Source organism: Macrotis lagotis, chromosome 5, assembly GCF_037893015.1.
Source record: "Macrotis lagotis isolate mMagLag1 chromosome 5, bilby.v1.9.chrom.fasta, whole genome shotgun sequence".
NCBI classification, from domain to species: domain Eukaryota; kingdom Metazoa; phylum Chordata; class Mammalia; order Peramelemorphia; family Peramelidae; genus Macrotis; species Macrotis lagotis.
Genome location: NC_133662.1, coordinates 37147776 through 37168131, shown reverse-complemented (window position 1 = coordinate 37168131; position 20356 = coordinate 37147776). Strand labels below are relative to the sequence as shown.

Genomic DNA, 20356 nt, shown 5'->3' with positions numbered 1-20356 from the left:
ACAAGTGGGAATAGTGCTGTTTGAAAGCAATCTGTGTACTTTCAAGAGTTAAGTCTTTTAAACTGGAGTGGGCACAATTCATGTGCCATCCCAAGAGAGGCCTTTAGAAGAGGACTTAAGGGTATACTTTTAGTAGGAGAATTATTTATTTTCCTGAGTGGTGGCAGGAGAAAGTTATCCCAGGGGCAATAAAATTCCAGCTGGAAAACCTTCTGTTAAGGCATTGCCTGAACCACTTTTCATCTACTCTTTAATGCTTAGATTAGCATAATTAAAGTAAGAATAAAAAATAAGTTCACTCAAAATTCAGTTTTATTTCTTTGAACAATATATTTTAAGATTGGCATGGGAGGGGGGGGGTGTTGTGAGGGAAGATAAAGAACCTGTGATTTCATGTATGTGAGAAATTCCTCTGAGCAAATTCCCCCTATTAATGAAGATCAGCAACTACTGTTAATTAGAAAGATGCCTTAGGTGCTTAAAAGTTAAATGATTCACCTAGGGTCACCCACCTGACTCCAAGGCCAGATGTTTATCCAGGGTCATATAGTCTGTCAAGATTAAAATAGGGTATTTTTAATGGAGCTGCTAATAAATAAAATCTGGAATTAAGGAAGACAGGAATTAAATATAGTGGTAAGTGTACAAAGATGATACTGTTGGAAGGGATATCTCTTCAACTGAGGATTGGGAGTTGGGCAATTCAAAAATAAAATTTTGAAACAAATGCAATGTTGGAACAATTTGGTTTTAGTTCAGAGATGGTTTTGATATAGTCCTGCTGATTTTAGTTCAACAGGACAGGAATCAATGCAATTCTGAGGATCAAAGTGAATTATTTATGCCAAACCACAAACTCTTCCCCACTTATATTCCTGGAAGAGCAAGAGAGTTTCAGGGGGAGTGTCACAATTAGAATTACATCTCCTGAATATAATACCTTCTAGAAATGAGGCAATGCTAGAAACAAGACTCCTAATATGTAAACTTATGATGATATTTCCTTGCCTGTCTACTGTCAAGGTAAGAATACAATGCTATATTGATGCAACACACATTATGTTTTTCCATTGGGAACACCTGAGTTAAAGAGAGTTTTTCTTTCCTGTGACCTGAGGATTAGAATTCAAAGCAGTATCCAAGCTAGAGATATAAGAATTTCAAAACTGGAAGGGGTCTAATCAGCCACCTAGTCCAACTTTATGCATGAAAAGGAATACTATATTCCATGACTCATCAAGTCACCATCCATCCTCTATTTTAAGACCTCCAGCAAAAAATGAATTCACTGTCTCCCAAGGCAGCCCAGTCTACCCTAGATTATTTGACTCTGCCTGAAGCCTAAATTTTCCTCTTTGTAGATTCTGGTCAAAGGTCCTAGTTCTACCCCAAGAGCTAAACAGAACAAGGCCAATTCTTCCTCAAAGACTTGAAATCTTCTATTATGTTCTGCTGAATCTTCTTTTAGGTCAAGTGGCTCAGTGAATAAACTGCTTGGCCTAGAGTAAGGAAGGTCTGAATTTAAATTCATTCTCAGATATTTACTACCTGGGCAAGACACAACCCTGTTAGCTTCGGTTTCCTCAGCTGTATAAAGGGCAAGAAAAGGAAATGGCAAAGGACTCCAATATCTTTGCTAAGTAAACCCTAAAGGGATCGTATAGAGTCTGAAAAAATCACCAGACAACCGTAAGGGTCTTCTCTAACATCTCAAAGTTCCTTCAATTGATTGTCATATGTCGTGGACTCAAAACTTTTCCCTATCGTAATAGAACTCCTCTGGATGCTGTCCATCAGAATCTTTAAATTATAATCTCTCTTCAAGTATCCTTTAACTGTGTCTTCCAGAATTGAAAACAACAAACAAATGAGACATGAACATAGGCAAGTACTGATAATAATAACACCTGCCTCATGTGGTTGTTGTAAGAATCAAATGAGATTATAATTGTAAAGTATTTAGCACAGTGCCTGCCATAAAATTAATGAGAAAATTATTATTTTAGTAATAATAACAATAGTAATTTTGTTATTGTTATTATTATTATCTACTATACTTTACAATCTCTCTGTCATGAAATTTAGTATTGCTTAATGTGTGTTGCATCAATATAACATTGTCTTACCTTGACAGTAGACAGGCAAGGAAATATCATCATAAGTTTACATATTAGGAGCCTTGCTTCTAGCATTTGCTTAAGATAGCAAGTCACCACTAGCTAGAGCACATAGAAATTAGCTTTAGCTCCTATGATTAAGTGATTAATTAAGAGAATTTGTGGCCCTTCTTTATTACCTCTATTTACTTAAGAAAAGCATATCAAGTAACTGGTAATGCTCCAGCATTAAGAGTTAGTCTGCAAATTTCAGCTTTATCCCTAATGTTACTGAAAAGTTTATTATTTTATCCAAAAGAGGTCCTCCTCTGGTATCTGTTCTTTGAAGAGCAGATTTTTACCTTTTCCTTCTTTCCTCTATATAATTCCTAATTTATATCTATCCTGCCTTGTATTAAAATTGCTAAAAAGGATTGCTTAGGGTCCACTGATTTTAGTGTATTACAGATCTATATTCTGACTATATAGTAAACATAATAAGCAGTAAGCTATTTGATTATTTGGTTGTTTACTATTCTAAGTAATTACTTGTTTATTATTCTATCAAAATGACATCAATATGCAAAGTCAATGTACAATGAATCTGACTGGTTGATTAAATCAATATGAGCCTGAAAGGCTCTAATGTAGGTCAGTCACAAATAGTCCATGCAAACATTTGAAGTAGAAATGTCTAAACTTGCCCATCTCGCATTTCTTTTGAGCTTCCTCAATTCCACTTCATTCATAGAACACAATGCTTCTTTGATAAGGCCGTGCCTTGCTGAGCTGTTTATTGCCAGTGACTCCCATATCATTCAGTTTATTCCAAAATTCTCCAGAGAGATCTTGAGAGAATTCTTATATCACTTCTGATCACCATGTGAGTGCCTGCCTTGTGTGAACTCTCCCTAAAATAGTCTTTTAGGCAAACATATGTTTGACATTCAAACAACACGGCCAACCCATTGGAGCTGCACTCTCTAAAGCAGTTTGCCTTATCTTGTGAGATGATCTTTAGAATCTTCCTAAAACTTCCTAAAATAAATGGAAGCTATTCAGTTTCCTGGCATAGCAATGGTATACTGTCCAGTTTTTACAGGCATACAATAATGAAGTCAGCACAACAGTCTTAAGATCTGTTAGTTTAGTAAGTATTCTAAAACCTTTTCTTCCCCACATTTTCCTTGGGAGTCTTCAAACACTGAATTAATTCTGGCAACTTGTGCATGGGAGCAGTACTTATCAATAAACTCTTGGTCAATTTTTATGACATATCTTAAAGAAAGATAGTTTTTTTAATTAAAATATAAGATTTTATATCTTTCCTTATTGAATGTCTTCTTATTAGATCATAGGCCTTGGTCAGAAGGGATCAAAGGTGTCATCAAATCCAACCAGATTCTGTCAACCCATATTGCTACCAGTATTGTGCTATCTGCAAATTTGAAACAAATGCATACCTTTATCCAATAACTTGATTAAAATATTTAGTAGAATAAAGTTAAGCCAATTCCCCATGCCACTCAGCCAGAGACCTTCTACCCTTTTGACAATTACTCTTTGGGTCCAACCTTTCAGCCAGTTCCATATTACTACCTAACTCATTTCTACATCATTTCCACCAAAATACTTTATTAAAATAAAGGGAATTATGGCCATAACATTCCCCTAAAGTATTATTGTTGTAAACTAATTGAAATAGAAAATAAGACTAGTTTGGCATGACTTGTTCTTAGAGAAGTCTTTCTGACTCATTGTAATGATAGTCTTCTTCTTCATTATTCATCAACCATCTCTTTTCAAACTAAATTTTTTTCCAAATTAAAAGTGACTTTCTTCTTCATCACTTTCAGAAGCTATTCTTCCCTCTTTTTTCCCCTCCAAAATTGGAAAGATATTTGCCCTTCTCTGGTCCTGTGATACCTCTGAAGTGCTCCATGATATTTCAAAAATCACAGATAAAGAATTGGTGATGACCTTTACCAATTTCTTCCTTCCCTAAGAATTCAATTCATCTGGGCCCCGTGACTTGAAATCATCAATTACAGCTAAATCATCTTAACTTTCTCTTTACAAATATCTTCCCTAAAAACTTCATTAGCCATTTTTGTTTTAATTTTTACACAGAAGTCAGTCTCCATAGTAGAGAGTAAAATCAGAATTGAGGAGTTCTGTTTTCTCTCTTTTGTTTATTGACATTGTCCTTTCCACCTAAAGAATGGCACTCTCCTTTCTAAAAATAATTGAAAGGGTGGGAGAATTTTTTTTACTTGTTTTTTCTTGTCAGACTCAGTTCATTCTGAGCATTAACATTCCTGATGCTATGCTGTTATCTTCAACTTCTCTTAAATGTCCTTGCTTCTGTATTCTTTTTTTCTTTAATCTGCATTAGTTTGCTAGTTTCCTAAAGCTTACATATCAATCTATTCAGATGACTCAAGTTTTTCCTTCTCACTGAAATTGCTTTCTTTTGTATCTTCAGAATTTTATTCTTGAGAATTACCCATCCTTACTGAACTGACTTCCCTTGTACCCTTGTAGAATTTTAATCTTTAGGAGTTTACTTAGTCTCCTGAACTCTTTGAAATTAACTCTCTCAAAATATGGGTGCATGTCAGACTGTTGTCTTACTTTTCTCTCCTGTATCATGAACATGAGAGGATGTGGTCATTTCCCCCCAAGCATTCCATCATTTTCATCTAATAGTATCTAATTATTCTGTTTTAATGACAATCTGATTCAGAAAGGTATCCATTATTGTCTTGGCAACTTATACTATCCTACCTTACAGTATTGTGAAAAAAAAAAATTGTATACAATGATGACCCAGAAAAATGGAAGGGCATTGATTGAGAAATGGATGACTTGAAATATAAGAATATAATGACAGAAAAAGCATTTGTTCAAAATACTGTGCTAAGTTGTGTGACACAAATTCTGTCAAGAATCAATATAATCCCTGCCTTTTATATTTTAATGAAGAAGGAAAGGAAAGGGCCAGCTAGGTGACCCAAAGAATAGAGAAAGATGCAATTAGGAAGACTCAATTCTTCCTGAGTTCAAATCCAACCTAAGTTTGTGGACATGTCACTTAGTCTTATTGAACTCAGATTTCTTATCTGTAAAATGAATTGGAGAAGGAGATTACAAATCACTCCAATGTCTTTGCCAAGAAAATTTCAGATTAGAGGCCTGAAGAATAAGATACAGATGGAAAGGACTAAGAAACAACAGAAAAGGAAAGAGTGATTATTTGCCTGATGACCACATCTGAAGCAAACCCCAGAATTCAGAGGAGGCCTGGGTCAATCATCAGAAATAAGGGACCCATTAGTGAAGGCTACATTATAAATACAGGATATAGAGGTGAGAATTCAAGTTGAGAAAGCATGATGCATAGTAGCCTGGGAAGAAATCCTAGCAGTCAAATAGTACAATCTTCATTTTATAAAAGGGCCTACCTAAAGCTCATTGAGATTAAGTAATATGCCTGAAGCCACAAATATTAAATAGAAAAAGCATCATTTGAACATAGATATTCTAGCTCAGTAAAAAATTTATAAACATGAAGAATTCAGAGAAACTTGGGAAGACTTTTAAGAACTAATAGAAGATTAAGTAAGCAAAATCAAGACAACAGTTTATATGATGACCATAATACTGTAAGGGAAAACAATACTAAAAGATATCCAGATTCTAACTAATTCAGGAACCTATAATGATATGAGAATTGATGATGAATTCCCTGTCTAAGAGGAGAGATGCTAAATTAAAATAGATAAATCATTGCTGGGGGGCGGAGCTAAGATGGTGACAAGAAGGAATCGAGTCTTAGGAGCTCTCTGATAAAACTCATAAGCTAAGGACTCTAACTAAATTTTCGGGAGACAGAACCCACAGAGGGACCCAGTGAGGCAGTTCTCCTACTCAAGGTAACCTGGAAAAGAGCAGAAAGGCTCTGCTCCCCGGGGTCAGAGGGGCGGCCTGCCAGAGGGGTGCCCCGCCAGAGCGAAAGAACTTCAGCCTCCTGGAGGCAGCCCCAGGGCGCTGGGAGTCACAGCTCACAGCAGCCGGGGAGTCTCCTGAGCTGCACTCCGGGGAGCACCGGGGACAAAGTGGGGGAACAGCGGGGGACCTCTGCAAGAGTGAACACGTGGAGCCCAGCCCTCAGGGCACACAGCAAGCAGCCTGGTCTTTCAGCAACCCAGATCCGGAAACAGAAGCAGGCAGAGCCAGCAAGCAGGAGCCCCCAGGGCATGAGCCCATTGAGCTGAGGGAGGGGAGTGAAGAGAGACTGCAGAGCTCTGTCCTCTGCCTCTGGAACAGGACTTTGGGGCTCTGACCACATTCAGATCCTTATCTCAGTCTACGCCCCCCCCCCAATAGAACAGCAGCCCCACCCCAACTCAGCCCTGTGGCAGAGGGGGTGCTTATGGTCATTCACAGACCAGGAGGGAAGACAGAGCCTCACACACTGAGACCCTTGTGGGAGTGTCCCAAAAGCTCGGGAAACACCCCAAAACCAGGCTCAGGCTGGGAAAATGAGCAAGCAGAGAAACAAAAGGAAGACTATTGAGAAATATTTTGCAAATGAGCCCAAGAAGGATCAAAACACTCAGTCTGAAGATGAGGAAGCACAAGCTCCTGCATCTAAAGACTCCAAGAAAAACAGAAATTGGGCTCAGGCTACGACAGAGCTCAAAAAAGACTTTGAAAATCAAATGAGGGAGTTGGAAGAAAAACTGGGAAAAGAAAGGAGAGAGATGCAGGAAAAACATGAAAATGAAGTCAACAGCTTAGTCAAGGAAATCCAAAAATATGCTGAAGAAAATAGCATGCTAAAAACCAGCTTAGGTCAAATGGATAAAACAGTTCAAAAAGTTATTGAGGAGAAGAATGGTTTAAAAAGCAAAATTGGCCAGATGGAAAAAGAGATAAGAAAACTCTCTGAGGAGAACAAATTCTTTAGACAAAGAATAGAATTCAGGGAGATTGATGAATTTACCAGAAATCAGGAATCAATACTTCAAAAGCAAAAAAATGAAAAATTAGAAGAAAATGTGAAATATCTCATTGAAAAAACAACTGATATGGAAAACAGACTCAGGAAAGATAATTTAAAAATTATTGGAATACCTGAAAGTCATGATCAGGAAAAGAGCCTTGACCTCATTTTCAAAGAATTACTACAGGAAAATTGCCCTGATATTCTAGAAGCAGAGGGTAAAATAGAAATGGAGAGAATCCACCAATCCCCCTGAGAAAGAGATCCTAAAAAACCAACCCCTAGGAATATTATAGCCAAGTTCCAGTACTCCCAAGTCAAAGAGAAAATACTACAAGCAGCAAGAAAGACACAGTTCTAATATCGTGGAGCCGCAGTCAGGATCACACAGGACTTAGCAACAGCTACATTGGAAGCTCATAGGGCTTGGAATACAAAATACTGGAAGGCAAAAGAGCTTAGAATGCAGCCAAGAATGAACTACCCAGCAAGGCTGAATGTCCTCTTCCAGGGAAAAAGATGGACTTTCAATGAACCAGGGGAATTTCAGATGTTCCTTTTGGAATGGCCAGAGCTGAACAGAAGGTTTGATCTTCAGATACAGGACTCAGGTGAAGCATGGAGATTGGTGGCGGGGGGGAATATGAGGGACTTAATGAGGATGAACTGCATAGAAAAATGACACTGATAATACTCATATAAACCTTCTCAGTTAATAGAGCAGGTAGAGGGAGCTTTTATAGTTGAAGCACAGGAGAAAGCTGAATTCAAAGATAAAATATGGTGTAAAAATGGAGTCAATAGGAAAAAAAGGGAAATGGAATGGGAGAAAGAAAAAGGAGAGAGGAAATAGTCCAAGATATTTCACATAATAAGATTTTTTTATTACAATGAGCTATTGCAATGATATGGAAGGGGGGAGGCAAGGGTGAATGAGGGAACCTTTGCTCTCATCAGAGATGGCTAGGAGAGGAAACAGCAAATATACTCAATGGGGTATAGTCATCTAGAGTAAGAAGGAGGGGGGAGCAGGGGAAGGAGTGGAGATGTGAATAAAGGAGAGGATGGACCATGGGGGGAGAGTGGTCAGATATAACACATTTTCTTTTTTACTTCTTGCAAGGGGCTGGGATTGAAAGGCCTGCCCAGGACCATAGGGCCAGGTGGAGTCTGGTCCTAAGGGGTGGTATGGGGGCTCAGGGATTCTTGGCCCCAGGACCAGGGATCTGTCTGCTGCGCCACTCAGCGACCCTACAGCAGTCAGAGTGAAAGAAAAGAGAAAATATAGTACATGGTAGTGGAGAAATAAGAAAGGAGGGAGTTGCAATCAGCAATGGCAACATTGAAAAATATGGAAGTAACTTTTGTGATGGACTTATCATAAAGAATGTGATCCACCCGTGACAGAGTTGTTGGTGTTGGAACAAAGACTGAAGCACATTTTTTGTTATTATTATTTGGGGGAGGGTGCAGGGCAAGTGGGGCTGGGTGGCCTGCCTTGGGCCACATTAGCAGGGTGATCTTTGGGTGTCTGGGGCCGGATGTGGACCCAGGTGCTCCTGGCTCAGGGACCAATGCTCTGTCTGCCACCCAGCCACCCCTACTATTATTACTATTTTATTTTATTTTGGGTCTTTTTTTTCTTTCTTTTTGGTGTTTGCGAGGCAGTGGGGATCGGGTGGCTTGCATGTCACACGGCTGGGTGATTGTTGGGTTTAGGAGGCTGGATGTGGGCTCAGGTGCTCGTGGCTCCAGGGCTGGAGCTTCGTCCATTGTGCCACCTGGCCATACCTACAATTATTGCTATTATTTTTTTTAATTTTAATTTTTTTATCTCCCCTTTACTTTTTTCACCCAAGCAAGTCTATCTATATTCATGGGGGGAGGGGTATTTTGTTTACTTGTAAACAAGAATATTTTATTAATGTAAAAAAAAAAATTTTTACAAAATGAGAATAAAAAAGTCAGTGCTTTTCAGATTGCAAAAAAAATAAAATAAAATAGATAAATGAAGCACACATTTTCAAATATGGATAATTTGCTGATCTGTTTTTTTTTGGCTGTACTTAACAACAACAAAAGTGTTCTTTTGCGAGGGGAGAGTTGCTAGGAATTGAGAATAAGATATTTTTTTAAAGGTCCATGATAAACTTTTAAAAATAGAGTGCTTTTTAATACTATAGAAACATGAATCCTTATTAGGACATGGTCAATAGTCTCAGAAAACTGAATGGGTCACCAAAGGGCAGTAGTTTCAAAGATAAAGCAGGAATGATTGGTTTAGCATGTGGACCTGGTAGCAACAATGATGAATAAACTCAAATAGACTTATGTCTGCTTAGGTCATATTATGAGGTGGGAGGAGAATATCTGGTTTGCTGGTAAAAATAAAAAGGCAGGTTTAGTTGGTTGGAAGAGATGAACAAAGAGGATATTAGAAGGAGGATTCTTCAATCACCACTGGAAGAAGAAAGTCAAAGGTCATTCAAGAGGAATAGATAAAAGAGAATTTTTTTAAAAATAAGAACAGACTACCTGTTCTTCACACCAATGAACACTTAAAGAAAGGATTAGAATGTGAGCTTGGGACTCAAATGAGGGAATTTCAGGACAAGCAAAGAGGGAATCCATTCTTATTCTCCAAGAATAAGAATAGGATTCACCTGAAATATATCAATGGGGAAGGAAGATGCTATGATGAGATGAATCCTAAAGGAAGCCAGGTATTCTGTGAGGTAAAAGTGAAGAAGAAAAGTATTCCATACTAGTCAGAGTCTAGAGCAAAATCATAGAAACAGAAATTGGAAGATCACAAGAAAGGAAAGAAAAGGAAATCATTTAACTGGATCACGGAGAAGAGAAAAGTATCAAAAGATCAGGAAAGGTGGGAAGGGGTTATCCTATGAAGTGTTCTAATGCTCAGGTCTAAATATGTCAGTTCTGCTCCAAAATGTTTAATGCTTCCAGCAAGGTTTACATTGGAAAGAACCCTGGACCTGAAATAGGGCAGATCTGAGTTCAAATTTGACCTCAGACATTTGTTCACTATGTGACTCTGGTCAAGTCGTTTAACCCCTTTTGGGCCCCAATTTCTACATCTATAAAATGAGCTGGAGAAGGAAAATGGCATATTATCATTTCCCCTCATTATATAGTCAATGTTTTATGCTTATGTGTAAAAATGTCATATCTTCATAAGATGATATGTAGAAATGAGAGAGACCTTAGAGACCATCTGGTCTAATTCCTTCACTTTACATAAGGAACCCAAGAGCCTGATGTTAATGATTTGCCCAAAGAGTCACAGCTAGTAAGCCTCTAAGGCAGTATTTGAATCCAAGTCCCCTCTCAACACTTTTTTTCATCCTTGAGCACAAGGACTATATTTTTGTTTAAGTTTTTAAAAATGTTTGTATGTTATTACTTTAAATAGAGTGCTTTTTAAAAATAGAATAAATGGTACTTAAATGGGATTTGTTTTAGGGGGAAAGGAAATATTATTAGGAAGAGAATTGCAAACCGAGTTAGAAACAAAGATTTTTGTGCCATTCTTGTCTCTGAGTCTTTCTACTATGCACCTTTGGTCAAGTCACTTATTTCCCTGGGCTTCAGTTTCCATAGATATTTAGCAGGATAACAATACTGTAACAAGTACTATTGATGTTGATAGTTAAGGAAAACTAACATTTATATAGCATTTACATTGTGTGAGACACTGTAGTAAGTACTTTATAATTATTGTTTTATTTGATCTTCACAACAACTATATAGCAGAAAAGGAAACTGAGGCAAATAGCAGCTAAAGTTAGTAAGTGCCTGAGGACAGATTTGAACTCAGATCTTTCTAAATTCAGGCCCAATGCTCTACATACACTGTTCACCTAACTGCTTCATTATAGGAGTTTCTTCACTGCAAGTTCCCATAATGACATTCCAAATTTGACCCCTCCCATCTTCTTCCCACTTCCCCCATTCAAATACTCTTGCTGTCTACTTCACAAGATTTTTTGTTTGGGAAGAATAGGGTTATTTTGTTTTGTTTTGCAAATTCAGTGTTTTGTAAACATTTTACCATTATATTAAGCTTGCAAATCTTAATTGCTATATATAGTCAGGTATAAATTAGTGAAAATAATAAATTTACTGATGTGGAAATGTAATTAAAATTCATACTGCATATATCCATGGTCCTATAGTACCAATTATCATATTTTATATAATTATGATTTTCAATAGTTCCAACTTGTATACATGCAACCATTTCAGTAGATTCATTATTTGCACTATTTGAGACCTAATCTTAAATGCTAGCTATTATTATTAATGATATGGCCTATAATGTTAAAATGTACCATTCTCCAGTTCAGATTCTAAATCTCCCTTTACCCCACTATGTTTTTCTTCTTTGCATTGCTGTAACTCCTTTTAAAAGCCTAGATTGGATGGGTGGAGGGGTTGTCAAAATGAGGAAACTGAAACATAAGAGTCTAATTTCTCTAAAGGAGATCTGGATCAAGAAAGGAGATAATGAGGGCCAGAAACCAAGAGAGAGCATTGACAAACCAAGTCCTAGGCCTACTGGTGAAAAGAAGAGTCTCCACTCTTCTTCTTCAAGTGGGGCCTCTTTTCTTGTACCAGTAAGGTCAAGACTTGACTTTTCAGAGTCTTATTCTGGTTTCTAGCCTTCTCAGCTTGGGTGCAAGAAGTTGAAATGACCTTAGGCCCTAGAGAGGAGCACCATGACACTGGCCATTTATGTGAAGCAAATTTTGTCCAAGTCTATATTAAGGAACACTTTACATCTTTAAAGCAAATTACCTACCACCCTTCACTTGAAAAACAAATTTAATATTATAAAATCAAGTGTTTCTATTAGAAACCAGGAGGGATGGGAATTCAGGGAAGCCTGGAAGGATTGCATGGACCGATACTGAGTGAGATGAGCAGAACCAGAAGAACATCGTATGCCCCAACAACATGGGAGTGATGATCAACCTTAATGGACTTGCTCATTCCATAAGTGCAACAACCAGGCATAATTTTGGGCATAGAGAATACCATCTGTATCCAGAAAAAGATTTTTTGAGTTTGAACAAATACCAAAGACCTTTAATTTTTAAAAAACTGTTATCTTATTATGTAATTTTGCTATCTCTTATACTTTATTTTTCTTCCTTAAGGATATGATTTCTCTCTCATCACATTCGACTTAGATCAATGCATACAATGTAAACAATGTAAAGACTAACAGACTGACTGCTTTGGGATATGGGGGGAGGGAAGCAAGATGGGGGGGGGAATTGTAAAACTTAAAATAAATAAAATCTTTCCTTTATTTAAAAATAAATAAATAAAATCAAGTGTTTCCCCCAAAGTAAAACCAGATCAGGAAAGTTTCCATGGCTTTTTTATCTTAGAAGTAGGTGATATCAGCTTTCTCAAAATATTAGGAAATAAATTTCTCTCAGTAATTAAAGTTATATTAGTTCACTGATCCACAAAGTCTCTGATGGTTCAGATGAATGTCTGTGTCTTTTGATTCCCCTATCAAACTGGATCTTATTAATTCTTCTTAAGTTCCCATTGAAAAACTAATCCCTAAGTGAAAAGAAAAGCATCAAAGATATACGTTTATTAACTTTGCTCAAAAGGCAAGGAATTGATGGTTGGACCAAAAGATTTTTGTGCTACTAGAACTGAATTTTTTCTGTGTGATCACTCATTAGTCTAATTATTTTACTAGCTATTATAAAACAGCTTGATGGTGCAGAGGACAGAGTGCTGGGATTGAAGTTAGAAAGATTCTTCTTGAGTTCAAATCTAGCTTCAGACACTTATTAGCTATGTGACTGGGCATGTCACTAATTCCTGTTTGCTTCAGTTTTCTCATCTATAAAAATGAGCTAGAGAAGAAAATGGCTAACCACTCCAGTGTCTTTGCCAAGAAAACCCTAAATAGGGTTGTGAAGAGTTGGATGTGACTGAAAAATGAATTTATATAGCCATTTTATGGTTTATAGAACTGTACATATGTTATCTCATTTGATCCTCACAAAAACTCAGAGCTGGGTAAATGTCATGGATACTTCCATCACACAGATGAGGAAACTGAGACCAAGAACAATAAAATGACTAAAAAGTGTCTGAGGGAAGATTTGAACTCAAGTTTTCCTGATTCCAGTGCTCTTACCTGCTATGCTAACATGGGATTTGATTAATTAGTTAGGAGCTCCTACACAAAAAATGACAGACACTAGATGCCAGAGTAGAAAGATGCTGCACAGAAAGAACAAGTTTTGACTGCTTCCAATTTTGCCCAGGGGCAACTTCTTTCTGAATAATTTGAAATAATTGAGTGCTCCAGACATCTCCTAGCTTGATAAATTTCTATCTTGAGAGGATAACCTTAGGTGATACACAATACTAGCTAAAAACCTCAAGAGGCAATGTGCTCTCAAAGAGAAAGCTGGTCTTAGAATTGTGAAGACCTAAGTTTGTCTTGCCTCTGATACAAACGAACTGTGTGACTCTGAGCAAGTCACTTAACCTCTGAGAGTCCTAGGCAAATTTTAAGATGTTTAGCTTTTGTTCATCTGCATAGGTGAACTTCTTCCTCACACGAAGTTCTTTACACTGATGAAATCACATTTAGACAATCAATCCCAAATTCCCCATCTTCTCCCCAAAAAAATACCAACCAGAATTTAACAAAGGAGTTTTTAAAATTTTTTTAGTACACTCTATATAGCCAAGACAAGCATGTTTTAGGAGACACCATTTTGAAAAACTTACAATGTGGGGAGATTGGGCTAAGGAGAAAGTAGAAAACAAAGGCATGGATTTCACATTATAAGATGCAGCCAGTAGCCATAGCTCCAGTTCAAGCCCTCAGAGTTAAATATCAGATTTGATTCCCCGTAATAGTGCCAGGGGTCAGGGAAGAATAATAGCAATATTCTCATTAGCTTAATTCCTGGTCTCAAATAGATGTCTCTATCTTCCCCTCCCTGGTCCTCTGGCCCCTGCATTCAATTACATTCCTATGTCCTTCCTCCCTTCATGATATTGGCTTGCTCAAGAACTTTGGCACTTCACTGGTTTCTCAGAGGTTTCTCACTTTTAGAAAACCTTAATTAAGAATAAAAAGAATTATTATCGTTACTATCTCAATTACAGGGACATCCTGAATGAGCTAAATATGTAGCATCTGGAAAGCACATTAGCAGAAGAAGCATACAGATTTGCTCTCTGGTACAAGAACTCACATAAAAATAATGCCTTGGTTCAGACTATAGCAGTCCTGTGAGAGCTGCTTGGCTGAATCGATTGAATTAAATAAAAAGAAAATAAGTTCAGCCCACCCAGATGTTCTCCCTTTGGACCTACTCTCTAAGTAGGGCTCCAGGCTCTACTTAACAGAGAAATCTGACTGCACAATGGCAAATTTGAGACTTGAGGCAAAAGGCAAAGAACTTATAAGTTAGAACAGTCCCCAAAAGTTATTTTTTCCATAAGTACGTCTGAAATTAAGTTTGTGTTTTCACCCTATAGCAGCCTATGTAGGAAACACTATCTAGGACAAATCAACCTTCGTTTTCTTGAAGTTGGGGAATGTTTCTATATGAAAAAAAATCTGGGTCTATGCTTCACTTACTTAACCAGTCTGTGGTAAAGAGCTCTTATCATTTTTCCCTCCTCTCTTTTCCTATGCCCTAATTCTAGCCGCATATAACTTTCTCCTTTTGTTAAAAAAAAAAAAAATTCTTCATGATGCCATTTTGGAGTTGATTAGCAGATTTTGGAGTGATTTGTATTTTCTTCTCCAACTCATTTTATAAATAAGGAAACTGAGGCAAATAGATTGAAGTGACTTACCCAGGGTCACACAGTTAGGTGTCTGAGGCCCGGTTTGAACTCAAGAAAATAAATGACTCTTCCTGACTCCATAACTTCCTTTTTTAAGAATTAAAAAGTGTCAAACTCAAAGAAAAGATTTAGAAGCAGGTAGCAGTTTTCTGTAGTAACATGACCTCTTAATTCTTATTTGCTCTCTTTTGCTCATTTTTCCTCTTAGTTCATCTTTGTCATTTCCTTCTTCCTACAAAATATAACTTATTTTCTTATGATTATTATTCTAATGATTTTTTTTCTTAAGATCTTTCTTCACCTCTGGGTCATAGAATTGAGAACATAAACTGAGAATTTTAAGGGGCCTTAGAGACCATCAAGTTCAGCCCCTTCTTTTACAGATGAAGAAACTGAGCCCTCATGGGATTGAATATTTTCCTAGACACATAACTAGGAAATCCTTGAGATGACCTTTGAACACTAATTCCAAACTAAAGCCTTTCATTCTCTATGACTTTTTCCAGTGGCCTAGTAATCAACATTACAAAGGTATTTATGCAAATTATCCAATTTGCCACCCCAATACAAACATGATATGGACAATTAGTCTACAGAGAAAAAGCAAATATAATTTGTTTTCAACTGTGATGTTTTAGAAAAAGCCCTGGTTTGGAATCAGAGGATTTGGGTTTGAATCTCAACCCTGCCTTTTATTGTAGTAGCTCTGTAGCTAGGATTTGGAACTGTGATTTCATTAGTATAACTTATTTGCAATTTATATTCTTAATAGTCATCTTGAGCAGTAGTATCAAACTCAAATAAACATGGAAGCTACCATATCATACTTAAGGACCCCTGTAGGTTACATCTTGACTTAGTTTTAAAATGCAGACTTATTTGTGTTTTATTTTATTTTTATTTATTTTGTTAAACTTTTGCCAAATACATTTAAATCTGGTTTCCCTGCACTGGTTGTGCTGTGAGCAACATATAGGATAGCTATGTAACAAAGCCAAGGTAAGTCAGAGGCATGATTTGAACCCAGATATACCCAGGTTATATAGGTTATAGGCTATCTCTCTACTATCATACACTGCCTTGTAGTAGCTGGATGATCACTGTCCAAATTAATTCACCTTTCTAACCTTCTGTTTTTTTAATTCTAAATTTTTAGATGACAGATTATAAACTCCTTGAGAGAATATTTCATTATTACTCTGTATTCCTAGCACTTGTTACACAAAAGCCTCATAAAAAATGATTGCTTGGTTGTTGCACTATTATTTTCCAAATCCTTCCAACTCTAAAATATTTCCCCATGTATAAGATGATTCCATGTTTAAGATGCACCTTAATTTGGGGGCTGGAAATTTGGGGAAAAAAAGTATTACATAAAGTTATGGAACTCGAGTTTTATTCATCATGAAATTCAAGGACCTTTTGTTCATAGCTTTCAAGCATCTTTTGGGCAAATCTGGTGCATGTTCACATATTTAGTCCATTCCATTTCATAAATCTGAAGTACCAATTGTGTCCTCCTTTGAAATTAGTCACTTCATTTTCATCAGCAATTCTTCTTGCCTCATGCTGAACCATCTTTGTGGATACAGGAATTTTAACTGCCCTTCACTCTTCAATTCATCTCTTCAATTCCTTCTCTAACTCAGGCCATTTTTCTGGCTTGCTTCTCACGGCCTTCTTCTGTCATAGCATTTTCAGTAGGGTTTCTTCTTCCTGTAGTCAGTCTTGGATTGTTTTCTCAGTTGGAGGAGGACTTTCATTCAGCAGCATGGTTTCCATTCACTTTTGCAAACTGGATCACACTAAACTTGAATTCAGCACTGTACAAAAATCTTTTCTGAGTCATTTCCAGGCAGAACATGGCAAAACACAATCTAATATACCTATATCAAATGCAAAACAATGAGCCCAGAGACAACAAGTGCGGAAAAAGAAGAAAATCCAAGTAGAAAAATCTGCAACCACTGAAAAAGATGCTCCCAGTTTTTAGACCCCAAATTTTCCCAAAAAAGGCTGTGTCTTATACATATGGTACTATGATCTTATTATTGTGAATAAGATGCAACTTTTTTTGATTAAGCCTCAATTTCCTTCCTTGTAAAGCAGGAATACTGATGTTTTCTTTCCCAGGGTTTTGTAAGTCAAGTGATTTGTAAAGCAGCAGGGATTATGTTGTTTGTCTGTTTTTGAAGAAGACTATGACCTCAGAGAGGTGAAGCCATGACATGAACATGAATTGGATTTGAGTGAGGAGGTGCTGTGTGCTAAGTCACTGGTCTCATCTCCTCCAAAGCCATCTGGGTCAAGTGACCAGATATGAATCAGGACAACTAGAGATAGCCCTGGATATAGGACAACCAAGGTTAAATGACATAATAATTTATGCTATCCAAAGAGAATTAGAATCCCCTATTGCATTGTTTCAGAACTATCTCAAGACAGTTTTCTGACTTTCCATTTATTAGATGGATGGGAGACATCACATATATTTGTATATGTGTTTATGTGTGTATGTGTGAAAAGACAAACATGGGAATAGGTAAGTATTTGGTCTGAATATTGCTTTCTCTCTTCAGAGTACCTGTACCATAGGCAGTTAATACTTGATGGAATTCTTTCCCTGTCTTTTTTTTTTCTTAATAAAACCTGTCCTGGTGTGGCTAGATAGCGCAGTGGATAGAGCATTGGCCCTGGAGTCAGGAGGACCTGAGTTCAAATCCCCTAATTAGCTATGTAGCCTTGGTCAAGCCACTTAATCCCACTGCCTTGCCAAAAAGAAAACTGTCTTAAAAGATGATCTTCCTGGGTTGAAGCACTGCTTATTGAAGTTGTTAAACAGGAATAATAATCTCCAGATAAAAGTTAAACTAGATCACAGTCATAATACCTAATGTGTATTCTTACACTCCTATGTAGATGTGTTTCTGTGTATGCCCAGTAATGAAACCTGAACTTAAATCGGCTTTTAAAATCAAATTAAGTTGGGGATGAGAGATCACATAGCCTTGGTATCCAGAATATTTCTAATATGTGGTAGTTCCCCTGGGGTGTCAGTGATGTAGAAAGGGAAGAAGAACTTACCATCTTGGTTTCCCTTGTTGATTGCTGTCTCACTGGAAAAAGTCATAGAGAATGAATGGCTTTAGCTTGGAATTAGGAACACTAGTCTTCAAAGGTCACCTCAATGACTTCCTACCTATGTGTCTTGGAAAATCTTTTAGCCTCATGGGATCTCAGTACCCCCCAAATTGTGATGATTTAGAGGTCATAACCTTAGTCATTTCTCTCTAGGTTACAGTTTTTCAGTAAAGAACCTCTAAGGCCTTCCCAGAAGTATTTCCTCTATACTAATATGCAAATTACTATATTAATATGCAAATATGTTCCCACTAAAATACTATTACAACACTTTTCATAGTAGCAAAATAAAAAACAGAAATGTAGGAAAAAATCTATTGATTGAAGAATGCCTAAGCAAATTGTGGCATGTCAGTATAACAAGATATTAAAGTACTAAATGAAAAGATGAATATGAAAAATACAAAGAGGTATGGAAAAATGTGAACTAATACAAAATAGAATAAACAGAATCAGAAAATTATACATATATCTGTGCACATTAGTATAATAACTGCAATAATTTTTAACAGAAAGAACAAAAAAAGGAAATAATTCTATATAAGATAATGACCAAGTTTAATCCCAGAAAGAGACAAGAAAACACACTTTCCTCCCTTCTTTGCAGAGGTAGAGGAATATGGAGATGAAACATTGGCTATAACATGGAGTCAGCTGATGTGTGTGTGTGTGTGTATTTTCCAGAACTGCTTCTATTTTATTTTTCATTTTATTCTTTGTGGCAAGGAATTGGTCCCTAGGTACAAAATGGGAAAGGAATGCATTTGGAAATGGAGGTAAAAACAAAACCAAAAGATATAAATAAAATTTGTAAAGTCTTTAGTGTTTCCCCTACCAGGTGTTTTTGTATTTTTAACAAAAGACAAAGTTCTTACTCCATTGCAGAATTTCATACATCAGTGAGTGATGGGGAGGTATTTTTGTTGGACAATGGACCTTTCCAATGTCCTCAAGAGCACCCCATCTAGAAATCTGCCTATTGCCACCTTCTCTAAATACATAAGAGAGAAACAATAGAATTCAGTTCTTTTCATGACAGCTGCTTTACCAATTGATACATTACCTTTCTACATGGATCTCTTCCTTTGATTTCTATTCTGTTTACTGCTCTTTTCTCTCCAAAAATAAATTATTTGTTGGTCTATATGACCTACCATTCCAATCCCTTGGTAGTAGTAAAGAACAGTAGACCAGATGCTTCTTATCAGAGTAATTTTGACATCAATGTATAAGGCAGACTGAGAAAACTAAGCCTGAAAATCTTTTCAGCCATTAGCTCTGCCATTTACCTTTCTCAATTAGGTCACAAATCTATCAGAGAGAATAGATTAGTGGAGCACAAATAGATTCAATACAGATAAATATACCAAACTTGAATGCTTGCCAACAGAATTAAGCAACTATAGTATGTACCCAAGGAGCAAATTTTCTGTGGAGAGTTGTAGATTTCTCAGGGTGGAACAAGTCTTCCAATGGAAAAAAACGGCTAAGATAGACCTAATTTTGCTATCATCTTTCAACAATGACCCATGCCTGGGCACCTCCCACCAACTCTTTGCCTTTCTGATGATCTTGTCCATCTCCTGTCGTGTCTGATACAGCAATGAAATGCTCTGATAAATATGTGTATAATGGGGAACTTGCCAGTGTGAATCTAGCTAGTCTTTATGAGCATACTCACCTGGCTTTACCTATTCTGATCCCTCACAAACTTTGGAGAATGTGCAAATAATTAAAACCATTTCTTAGTTGCTACTGTGTGAGGCTAAGAGGAGATGAAAGGCCAGTTTCAAGTTATCACTCTGTGTTTCCTAACTTCATTCAAATTAAAAGAACAAAATGCTATAAACTTCAGAGTGGGGAGCCCTTCCCCACTTCCCCACATGACTGCTTCATAGCTAAGGTGAATTTTATACCTCTTCTCTTTGTCCCTTTTCCTGGTCTTAGTTGAAGGAGTAGCAGAAACAATATTACCTTATTAAATTCAAAAAGTCAGAGAACCAAAGGTCTAGGGATGGGAATACAGGACAGAATTTTCTAGCAGTCAAACATAATGAGGCATGACTTGCCTTGAACCAGTAGGTAACAAAGTCAATCAAGAGAAAAAGATATCCACCTGACTATACTCAATTCAGAAATGAACTTGCTAGTGAGAGGATGTCTTGTAGGAATTTGGTTCAAGTTTGAGCCCACTTTCCCCATGTAAACAGAGTTTTTTAAAGAGAAAGTGCACCCTCAGATGTTT

At 37.0% G+C, this 20356-nt stretch overlaps 1 protein-coding gene across 13 annotated transcripts in view; it reads right to left on the bottom strand.

The window, feature by feature from the left end:
* The window catches only part of MLIP (muscular LMNA interacting protein), a 490259-nt gene that overhangs the window by 294694 nt on the left and 175209 nt on the right, over positions 1-20356 (bottom strand). The window contains exon 1 of one of the 13 annotated variants that reach the window (XM_074237226.1): positions 18055-18438. The exons of the other annotated variants lie outside the window; for them this stretch is intronic. Coding sequence (XP_074093327.1) covers positions 18055-18057 — 3 coding nt within the window. The 5' untranslated portion in view covers positions 18058-18438. Of the gene's footprint in view, positions 1-18054; positions 18439-20356 lie in introns of those variants that run through there. 13 annotated transcript variants of the gene reach the window in all.